General features: G+C 33.7%; 1 protein-coding gene across 2 annotated transcripts in view; it reads left to right on the forward strand.

Moving 5' to 3' along the window:
• Positions 1–399: 399 nt before the first annotated feature.
• The window catches only part of OXR1 (oxidation resistance 1), a 440,301-nt gene continuing 428,594 nt past the window's right edge, over positions 400–12,106 (forward strand). The window contains exon 1 of one of the 2 annotated variants that reach the window (XM_077167465.1): positions 400–484. In XM_077167465.1, the coding sequence (XP_077023580.1) occupies positions 462–484 (23 nt within the window). In that variant the 5' untranslated portion in view covers positions 400–461. The remainder of the gene's footprint in view (positions 485–12,106) is intronic. The other variant, XM_077167468.1, reaches the window with a different exon arrangement.

A 12,106-nucleotide genomic window follows, 5' to 3' on the forward strand; every position in this document is an offset into this window, starting at 1 on the left:
AAATCCAAAACTGCTCTAAAATATAAAGTGTATTTTTAAAAAACAGCAAAAACAACCCAGCACAAAAAACACATTCTTTTCTTTCTTGTATTCTCTGCTTCAGGGAATGAATATTTTATTAACCTTAAACTGATTTTAAAGATAAGGTATTGAGCTCATCATATGGTTGGGTTAATGTTATCTTTGGTTTACCTGAGTTATATTTCAAGGAAAAAAATCATATTTTCTTTTGGGTGTCTTTTACTACAATTAACTATTGTCCTGAATGAAATAAATCTGTGAGAAGTCATATAGATTAGGTGCTATAGATAATCATTATATTCATTTTCTTTATAGGGTCTCTGAAACAGTGAGTGGCTCTATGGTTTATCCACCATTCTGCTAGCAAAGCTAAATTACCGCGGGTATTGACTACTGTTACCTTATTCTGAAATCAAGAGAAGACTCCACAAATTGCTACAATGTCTGTATCCAATCTATCATGGTAAGTGAATCCCTTTCTAATGTTAAATGCAAATAAATGTATATCATGAAGCAATATTTTGAAAGAGATTTTGACTACAAAGACTGGGGCAGAAGAAGGACTTTAAAAAAATAAGTCCAATTTCCAGAGATTGTTTGTTGACCTACCTTAGGATTGAAGAATGCAGCATGGACATAAGAGTTTGACACTCTAAGTGCTATGGTTACTGGGAATTCTGGAAGGGATTTAAGTCTTACACTCAATCTCCGTGGCAGCCAATGCTTTTCTTTCCAGCACACTCTGGGGTAGAGAGGAGTAGGAATAAAATAGCTTTCCAATGTTCTTTGTATCTGTTATATTCCCACTTAGAGATAGAACTAACAAGCTATAAGGGTGACTGTAAGGGTGGGACAGATATTGGCTCATTAGTACTTTTCTTCAGACTTTGCATTTCAACAGACATACCCAAATTAAACTGAACAGAACTCATATATGGAAGAGAAAATTCCTTTATACACTTACATCTCAAAATAACTGGCATTCTAAATTATCTTTGACTGTTTTGTTTTTTTGCATGGGCAGGTACCGGGAATCGAACCTGGGTCTCTGGCATGGCAGGAGAGAACTCTGCCTGCTCAGCCACTGTGACCTGCCCACTTTGACTTTTAATTCATGTTTAAAATCTGTTTTATGATTTTAAAAAAAGAAATATAAAATTTTTTTCTGGCAAATAGTCAACTTTTTATGGCAAAGAAGGGCATTACTGGCAGACAATAATTTGAAACCATTTTATTGAACTTTGGGTTTTTTATCTAAAGAGGCAAATCAGTACCATCATACAAATTCACCATATTCAATATGTGAAAGTGAAAAAAAAAAAAAAAGGAAAAAAACCGGGTAATGTTTTCCATTTCCTTAACCCTTGCCTATCTCATCCTTGCTCTTCAGTAGACAACATCAGAGTAAATAGTAGTTTCCTGTAACAATCTGGCTCCACAAATTTGTTTTTAGTTAAGTAAGCAATTACTTGAGGGCAGGGGGTAGGATAATTTGTTTCCATTGAGAGCAGTGTTTTTGAAGGACCTAATTTTTATGGATTCTCTTGAATTTATAATTGGATCTCTAGGCCTGGATGCTGAGTATTTTAGTTTTTTTAAAAAATGAATTATAGAAGATAACATATATTCTGTAAAAATGTAAATTTTGAATTATTACTGCCAAATGTTTTATTTTTATGTTGTTGTAAATTATCATTAAAATGAAAACAAAAAGAAAAACCTAAACAATTTCCATAGAACATGTGGAATGTTAGATTCCATCTAAGAATCCCCCGGGAGATATTTAGTTCACATTTATTTAAGGGAATTATGCCCTTGGCAAATGTGTGCAGGAGAAGAATCCATAAATTTTTTTTTCTCCTGGGTCTCTGTTCAATGGTAGACAGGAAGAAATGCCAGAAAAAAAAAAAAAGTTAAAACGTATATATGATTGTAATATCTCAATAGCTAAAGATAGCTTGTGGTGTCGTCTGGTTTACAGTCAGGATAGGGCTGCGACCTGGACCTGTCCTCATTACAGTCCTCTTCCTTATTAACAGCTGCCTTGATATGATGTAATGGTTAATTTAAGACTTGCAATACACAGTGAACTCCTTGAAAAGAGGGATTGTATTGCATGCATCTTTTCAGCCCAATTGTTTGGCAAAGTACTCAGAATTTAGTAAGTGTTCTTTAATATGTGCTATGTAAATAAGTGAAAAAATGCAAAACAGTAAACTTTTCATTCTAAAAGAAATTTTAAAAATTTCAGTGTATCTTATAGAATTTATATATCTGAAATTTGTTAGAATTCATTCCATGTCAAAGTTCAAATTTTATAGCAATAATTCTTGGATATTTTCTTTCAACATTATCCTTGAGTTCAACGTTCCACATTAGCTTTCCATCCAGCTGTCATGGTGCCGGTGTTTGGCATCTCCAGTCTCTCTCTTAGCATTTCAGCTGCCCAAGGACTGACAGGGAAGGATAATAGGGAGGAAATCTAGGATATGCAAAACAAGTCACTGATTTATTTCACTTGCATTCAGTTAGAATTTTTTTTCATGGTAGTATATAATGCTGCTAATTTTATTTTTTTTTAAAAAAGGTGTGAGTTTATAGAACACTCATGTATAAAGTATAGGATTCCCATATATTCCCATATATTTTTCACAATAACCTTTCTAATTCTTCTGTAATTCGTACTGTATAAATATTTAAAAGAAATGTGTAGTAATTTATCAATTCTCCATAGGAATCCCTCACAGAATTATATTAATTTAGTGAAATTAGAGTCCAGGGTCTGATTCTCCCTCTCCTTTGAAATCCAGAAACTTCAAACATGAAAATAGTGACAAACATTGGAAAATAAAGTGTGCTGACAGATTATTAATTCAAATAAAATATGTAAATTTTAAGTCATGGAATGCTTGATTTGGTCTGGCTAATGTGTTTTCTAACAGTTATGGAAAACTACATGGGACCCTAAATCAGAAGTTTGGTTGATGATCATATGATCAAAAAGGAGAGTTAAGTGCTTCCAATGTTCAAAGATTTGTGACTGAGTATACCTGGAAGAATAATATATCCTTTCTGTAAGGGATGTATCTGTCAGACATTCATAGCTGTTTCTCAGGATGACTGCTTCACGACAGGAGTTGCAGTAACACTTCTAGTGTTCTCTCTGATTTTTCTAAGTTCCGCTTCTGGCAGACTTCCCTTTGCTTGGCATTCTTGTTAATGTTAGGAGAGCTTATAATCAAAGTTTAGTTCAATCTGTAAATGGCTTGTTCTGCCTACCATGACTTTGTATATATCTGACCATAGCCATATGCTGATTTTATAATTTAACTCTAAAGCTTAATGGAGAAGGAATCTCTACTTGAGATCCTCGTATACAACCTATGAATTCAGAAAATAAAGGCTAAGATACTTATGTTGATATGTACAACTATTCAAGCAAATACCCAATATAAGAAAATTCTCTTTTTAAATATTAAAAAATTGATTGCTGTAGTAATTATGTGTGTAATTGGAAAAAAATAAAATAATTTGGTTTTTTTCATGCATGCAGAATCTCAAAAAGGAATGCAGTCTAGGAAACCTCCAAGAGTTTCAAGACTGATAGTACAGCATCATTCAGGAAAGGGGGCAGGTGGTGGTAGTGAGAATTGATTGTAAGAGTCTCATGGAGATATACTACAGATGTTTAATGAATCTTCCTGTTTAGTAAATAAGTACGATGATTGAGTTGATGCTGGTTGAGACAAAAATAAAGGATGGACAGAATCAATTACAGACATCTATGAACAGGCTTCAGACTATGATCTGAGGGACAGAATTGTTGCTGGTAGCAGAGATAATTAGTAGGAAATATTAGAAGTCAGAAAGAGTTGAAAAGGTTCCTATTTCTGTTTCTAGGGCACAAAAAGGGAAATTGCACAATGCCAAGAGATACTTGAAAGGACTTTTGGTACTTTCCTCACCAATAACCATTATCTATCCCCTTAAAAACATACAAGCAAAGTAAATATAATTATCAATAGTGAACATGCACGTGGCATTTACCATGTTCCAGTACCTTTCTAGGCATTTAGCAATTATTAACCCACACAACTCTCATAAAAACCTTGTTAAGAATGTAGTATTGTTATCCACATTTTTACAAATGGTAAAAGTGAGGTGCAGAAGGGACAAGGCACTTGTCCAAAATGACTCAGCCACTGAACAGAGAAGTTAGGGAATAAATGCAGTCAGTTGGACTCTGGCTAGTACTCCTAACTATTAAACTATGCCTATAAAAAAAGCATTTTGCTGTATGCATGCAGCTTCAAGACAAATGCCCTGTTCCCATTTCCAGTTGGACTGTCTCCCTTAAACTTCTCCAGTTTAGGTATTCTGGAGCCTCTGCTGGTTGGAAGTAAGTATTTGGATCTGAGATCACTATCGGGCATGAGAATAGTTATTGGGGGTACAGCCCAGGACCCCTTAATTTCTGGGGGGGGAGGGTAAGTAGGGAGTTGTTGCTGTAAGAAACTTAGTTGAACTTGCAGAATTATGTGCAGTGAACTACTAAACCATGAAATATGTTTTCTGTTTGTTATGTACAGTCTAGAAATTGTCAGGTTTTTACCATTCTACAAAAGGTAAAAAAGCAGCAGAAAGACACGAGCACCTTGGTATAATACAACTGAAAGCGTCCTTCAATTGCCCATCTCATAGAAACCCTCCACCACCAAATCAAGTACTCTCATTCCCCCAAGCGCCACTGCATCCCTCAGTTTCTGAATGGTGGGATTTTAGATAATTTTTTTGTTTCTGTTTTATAATTTTCTGCAGCATTTGACTTTTTTGCAAATGCTAGTGTTACTGTACATACATTAGTCAGAGATCCTGGTGAAGATTCAACTGATTTTGCCAAATGACATTTTTTGGACACACCATTGTTTTTCATTGTTATGCCTGCCCACACTTCAACTCTTGCCCCACAGTGTCCTAAAGATCGTATAGTGTCAGACAGAGGTAAAGGTAACCCAACTAGAGTCAGATTTGAGAGAAAGAAGGCACTAGATGAAAGTAAGAAGCCAAGTGGCCAAAATGTATTATGTACCATGCCCTGTGCTACAAACAGGGATTCAGTGTGGATTCAAAATAACTATGGCTCTTATTGAAGCTCATATTTTAGTTGGCAAGACTGATAAATAATGAAATATCAATGATTCGTTGTGATAGGTGCTCTAAAGGTATGCCCAGAATGTTTTGGTAACAAAATGGATAGTTGTTTTTCCCGCTTGGGAAGACGTGACCATTTTTCAACTTAATTTTTTCAAATGTAATTTTTTCAAATCACAGATTTATCTCTTTCATTTATTCTTAAATATGAAGAAAGCTGCTAACTGCAAAAAGTCAAATGTTTCAGAAAATTATAAAACAGAAACAAAAAACATCTAAAATCCTACCATTCAGAAAACCACTGTTTAAATTCTGAGGTAAATTATTTTCTATATATGTTTACATACTCTTGCAAAAGTCAACTATATATATGTTTACAACTCTTGCAAATGGTACATGGTATTTTGCCATCTTCTGTTTTCACTGAACCACTTCTGTGGATATCTCCCCATTTTATGTCTCTTGAGGGACATTATTATGTATAAAGGCTGGTGAGCCATTGTATAGTAGTAGAGCTGTTTCATCCATCTAGGCTAGACCTTGAGGTGTTTTCTGATTTATTTTTTACTGTTGTTAAGTACTTCTGCTGTGAGGAACTTTATTTAAATAGTGCTGGGTCACAGGATACTGTGCTTTTGAGGGTACCTGATGGGATCCTGTCTTGCTGCAGCTACCTGGATGGCAGACTTCAAGGAAATAGTGTACTTCCTAGAAGATGTCCTGCCAACTCAGCCCCTTTTTATTTTAGAGAAGGATCATATCTGTCATGTATGCTAACCCTTTTACAAAAGTTAGCCCTTCAAAAACATTGAAAAATGTGCTGATCATTCTCTACAAAATATTTACTTACAGTTTGGCTAATAGCATGTTATTAAAGCCAACAGAATATTTTGTTGTACATGTCCACAAATTGAAAACATAATCAAATCTAAATTGTGTAAGTTATTAATGTATTTACTCAATTTGCAAGTGGTAAATGATTTTTTATTGAATAACCTTATAATATAAAGCACTCTTACGAATGTTAGCAAGTTCAAAAACACTCTAATAGGTGATAAAACTGATTTGAATTATGTTCTTTATCTAATAATAATGTGTTGAAAATTCTAGACTTGAGAAATATGCAAAATTAGAAGTGTAGAAACTGTACTTTTTCAGATTATTCACATTATATATATATTTATGTCTAATTTCTTCTTTAATGAATAAATGAAGAAGTGAATCATTCCATATCATTCTTTGGCACCTGCATTTAGAAGAAAATTCTGAAGAGATAAAAGCAGCTTATTTTAAGGAGTGAGAAAGGGGAAAGCAGGACCATTCTGCAAAATTTGCCATACCCACTATTCTATAAACTACTTGTCTTACTTGCAATATTAAATTATTAAACTATAGGCCACCAGAGACAGTATTCATGTTTGCAGTGGCAGAGGAATTAGAGACTTGAATTGTCTCTATTTTTAGAGGGATCAGAATCCATAGGAAAAAAATCTCAGATAGCATGAAGTTGAAAGAGAAGCTCTCAGGCCCAGGTTTACATTACAAGAAAAAAAAAAGTCAGAACTGTCAACACTCTATTATTAAAGATGAGTAAATTAAAAAGGTTAGGCATAAATATAAAATGATGTTTCTAGTTGAAAAGAGAAGAAACTTTCTGAGTGATAGGAAAAGCTTGGTTGGGGAGAGAACATGAGTGCTTTTCATTAAGTGCGTATTGAATGAATGGCTATTATATTGAGGTAATGGTAAGAGAGTGTTTTTCGAAGTGCAGGCCAAAACTTAAGAATCCTCATGTAAAGTGGGAATGGTCAGCTTGCAAAGGAGTAGAGCTAGAGCAGAAAAGAAGAGTGAGTAGAGTTTAGGGGACAATAAATAAGGAGAAAATAACCTAAGAGAGGAAATGAGGAGAGAGCAACTAAAATAGCCAAACGTAAGTTCAAGAGGGATGAAAATATATCCCCCAAATTACGTAAAACTGTAGGGTAGCATGCAACTATTTGAATGAAACTTAATTTACTGAATTCTGCAAAATTACACTATACCTTTCCATTCAGAAAATGTCTTTTCAAATAGAAATCCCTTTCATTATTAAAATGATTAATACTATTGTGTTTTGGACTTGACGTTTTATGTAAATATTCCCTAAGAGCCCCAGACCATTTTTGACATTGAAGTATGAGCCTTTAGACATAGTTTGCTTTTTAATTTAAAAACTTACAGGAAACCCTCTGGATATTTTTCTCCTTACATATCTGCCTCAGATTCTTTCTCCTTGAATAATCAAATAATTTATAAAACAGAATATTTTATTTTTGTTCTTAAACACAATGCCAGTTAGACATAAATCACACCTTTGAAGATACTTGTTTGATAAGTTTTGTTCTGATAAGAACAGTTTGCTTTATTCTAGAGTTAATGAGTCTGAGATTGTAGATTCAATTTTCACTGGAACTAATTAGTTCCACTCTCTTTCATGGCCAAAGCTCACACCTGTTACCTTGATTAACCCTCCTTCATATACTCTTCAATGGTCAGAAGTCAACAGAAACAGTTGATAGATTATCACTAATTCACCGCCCAGTAGTGGAGAAAAACTGTACACTAAAATTAAGGGTTAACATCTTCAGAGTTCGATAATGGGTGACATATATCATATTCCTTTCAAAATAGGTCTTTTTATCATTCTCAGAGAATCATAATTTACTCTTATGAAATAATTATAGTGAATATTCACCCCAAATATTTCCTTAAACTGTGGAAGCTTTATGATAGAATTGGGCAATCTGTTCTAACCCTAAGGCTAGAGTTACTAAGGACCAACCTTTTTCAGACTTTAAAACTAAAATAAAGACTGTTGAATGGTCTGTGGTATAGTTTTAAAATAATTATGTAGGCTAATATTTAATAAACAAAATTAAATTGATGGTGAAATCTCAAACATCATTTTCTACCAGTGTATAAAATTATCAACTATTGTATTATCCTGGTATGTCTTCTCCATCTTCTTTTTGCTTGCTTATTTATTGGATTTTATTTATTTTATGTTTGATTTTAAGATCACAGAGAGGTTTCACCTTAATTTTAATTGAAAAAACCAAACACCTTCCAACTCAATTACATGATTATTATAGAAGTTAGATCCATCCATTTAGACCTGGTTTTATGTTCCAATTTTAAGAATAGTTTTATTCTTTGGAGTTTTAAGAGTAATTTGAAGTTAGTCTAAAACGGATAGGAATTTTAAAATAATTCTTGCCCAATTAGAGGTGAACTATATAATTTAATTCTATTTAGACAGTGACTATTATTTTTATATAAATTAGAATTTATTTTCTTAGATTTATATTCATCCATTTCTTCATTCAGCAAATATTTTTGTTTATGTACAATGTGCCAGGCACATCATGGGTAAAATGATGAATGGCACAGAAGTTCATATCTCATAAAGCTTACATTCAAGTGTTCAGTATAGATAAGAAAATATATATTGTGATGTAAGTATTTTGAAGAGTAATCAAGCAGAGTAAAAGGATAGAGTATGGTAAGGAGAGGTAGTTTATATAGGTTGATTAGGAAAGGCCTCTCAGGGGTGATATTTGTGCAGAAAGGAATTGAGCTTTACAGCTCTTTGAGGAAAACCATTTGAGGCAGAAAAACAGGAAGAGTAAAAGCTCAGAGACTAAAATGTGCTTGGTGTGTTTGAGGCACCTGCAAGAAGCTAATATGGCAGAAGTAGCACACAATGGGAGAGCCACAGAACTGAACTTGAAGAGGTAGCAGGGGACCATGTGGGCTATGAGAAAGACTAGATTGTATTCTACATATGATGGGAAGCTTTGACTTCACCTGTGAAGTTACAAGTAAAATTTTGTATAAAATATGAATTTAGCGAAATCTAGTGATGGGAAGAATTGAGGATTCAGAGCCGACTCTTTACATGTTCTGATTTCTATTTCAGGTGACCTCTTTGAACATAATCTTCAAATTTTGATGAAAACAATTCATGTTATATTCTTAATATAAGCTCTTGGCAGTTATGATTGAAAATATATAATAATGAAAGAGAAAAATAGTAGGGTAATGAAAAACCTTTTTCACAAATGCAGCCTGTGTTCTAGTGTCTTCCTTTTAAAAAGATTCAACAAATCTGAAACATTTGAAAAGTTAGGAACATAACATCAAAGAGATTTAACCTATGAAAACATTCTAGGTTGCATTAAGGATTTTTACAATAGATGAATGAATTTTTCTGTAAATTATGGAAATTGGGAATATATTATCAGTTTTCCAAGGTGCATTTTATGTTTATATTTAAATCTCCCCATAAACTTATAAGCAATGAATTGCCTTCTGTCTACTGCTTGTTTAATATATTTGTGGTTTAATGAAGAACCAGATTCAATATAGTATCCATTCAAGTGCTAACATGGTTTATTGAGAGCAGCCTGGTATAAAATTACTAGGTATCTGTGATGGTTAAGTTCATGTGCCATATTGGCTAGGTTATAGTGACCAGTTGACTATTGGTCAAGCAAGTACTGGCCTAATTGTTACTATGAGGATATTTTGTGGATTTAAATCATAAGTAAGTTGATTGTATCTGTGTCTGGTTACATCTACAACCAACTGCGGAAATTGCCTTCAACGTGAGAAAAGTCTCATCCAATCAGTTAAAGTCCTTAAAAAGAGAAGTGATGATTTCAGCTGTCAGAAGGAAGAATTTCCATCTCTACTTCAGCTAGCCAGCTTCTCCTGTGGAATAGATCGAAAACCTTCACTGGAGTTTCCAGCTTGCAGCCTGACATATGGAATTTGGACTTGTCCATCTCCATAGTTGCATGATACAATTCGTATAAAAATCTCATAGTATTTACTATATATCTCCTGTTAGTTCTTTTTCCCTAGAGAATCCTGACTAATTTAGTATCCTTTCTTGGAAAAAATTTACCTCTATTCCAAAAATTATGACCTTTTTACACTTTTGGTGAAAAACATTTGGTTTCATTTATGGTACTGGTTATAGGCAGCAGTTATAGAATTTTTAATGTCTCTACTTGGGAAAATAAAAGTTGGTTCCAATGTTGATCCTCCCCCATCTTGTTTTTTTTTTTTAATTGGACCATGAAACCTCTGGTGAACTTGGACTTATTTAAAACTAGCTCCAATCCAAAGTATTAATTGACAATATTACATGATCCAAATCACAGAAGAAATCATTCATGGGTATCTATCACCTTTATTTGTCATGTGGTTTTGTAGATTCAGTGTATTGAGAGTGTTTGAAAATGACATTATTACCTAGAATGGGAAAAATGGTCTTACAACCTGTAAATATATAGTCTGTTGAATTCTTCTTTTCCTAAACATGTGCTAATCACTGCTTATGTAAGAAGGCATGGCTAATTCTTCCTTCTTCCTAGATGTACTTTGCCATTTGATGTCTAGGAAGAAATTTCATGGGGTTGCAGTGTCTTATTTCCAGCTGTTGCTTTTCAGTTGTTTTTAACATTTATGTGTTTTCCTTCTCTTTTTAATAATTACATTTTCTTTATCAGATAGAGTTACTGGTGGTTCAAACAAGCACGCTTTCTTTTATGGTCAAAATTTGTTCACTCCTCATCTATTATGGTCAAAATTAGTCCATTCCTCAATGTTTCTTATCTTGTTAATGTTACTTCCAGTAATAAAAAATGTCTGTTTTTCATGATAACTAGGATGGAGCCTTTGAATGTGTTTTGAGCCTTTCAAATTTGGAAATTTAATGCTTTCACATTTGCATGCATCATTTTTAGTGAGTTGAAACTATTAAATATAGATACTGAATTAAACTCGAAGTGAAAATTTTACTTTAATCTAGGTCTGCTTAGATAATAATATGGTGTCTGACTGTAGCAAATTCATTGCTAGATATTTTAACCCAACACCAACAACAGGGGTGGACACACTAACTCTTGCTGGCAGATGATTATCTAAAGGAGCAAGTGCACCCAGCCTCCCTTTCTCAGTTATTCCACTCATGGTGGAATGCTGAGGTTCTGAGGCATCCACCATCTTTTCTGACAGATGATTTTTTTTATGTGTGTGGGAGGGACATTATTTTCCCAGATGGTTTTGAGCTTTATGTACACTAATTTCATCGACTCCCTCTGGAATTAAAAATTGGTTTTACTCCAACATTTGACACAAAATTAGATTAGGTTAACTATTCTTTAGTTCTAGAATACTGATACAAAGTGATTATTCATAAATATGACAGAAGATACTAAAATTCAAACTAAATGATGTCTCTGGGTGAGTTTTCACTTAGACATTTTCCCTGAGGTTTTTATAATAGCATAAAATTATATTCAGATGCAGAGTTTGCATAGAATCAGATCCATTGAAATTTTGATGATCTTTTTCAATTCATAATATTCCTTTAAATGTCTTTTTGGAAAACTAGTTAGGTATCTTTAAATGACTGTAAAAATGATGATGTGAAAAGATTTAAAAGGCATCTATTAATTTGCTTGCACAGTGAAAGCATTCATTATGTTGATTATTTCTGGGTGCTCATGCACTGAGTAAGAGAAAGTAATTTTCTTGAAGTGAGGATTTGCTTGCTATTCCTCCATATTTTTTCCAAGTTCAAACCTTACATATTTGGAAAATAAAACAGTTATATAAAATGCTTATGGTACTTTGGCAAGTTATAAATGTAACAGATTGAAAAGTCAAGCCTTGATCTATGGCTGTTACCAGAACATGTATGGTGAGATGCATGAAATTTCAGCTTCCCAGTTAGACCATCCACTAGGCAACAGACTACTGAGGACTGAGATGGCATCATCCTAACACATGGTGAGCACCAGGTACTCAGCAGATGCTTTGTATCCGTGAATGTCTCGATGTTCACCTGAAAATTCAGTCTGATTCCTCGGCCAGGCTTTGGAAC

This window comes from Tamandua tetradactyla, chromosome 6 (assembly GCF_023851605.1).
Source record: "Tamandua tetradactyla isolate mTamTet1 chromosome 6, mTamTet1.pri, whole genome shotgun sequence".
NCBI lineage: Eukaryota > Metazoa > Chordata > Mammalia > Pilosa > Myrmecophagidae > Tamandua > Tamandua tetradactyla.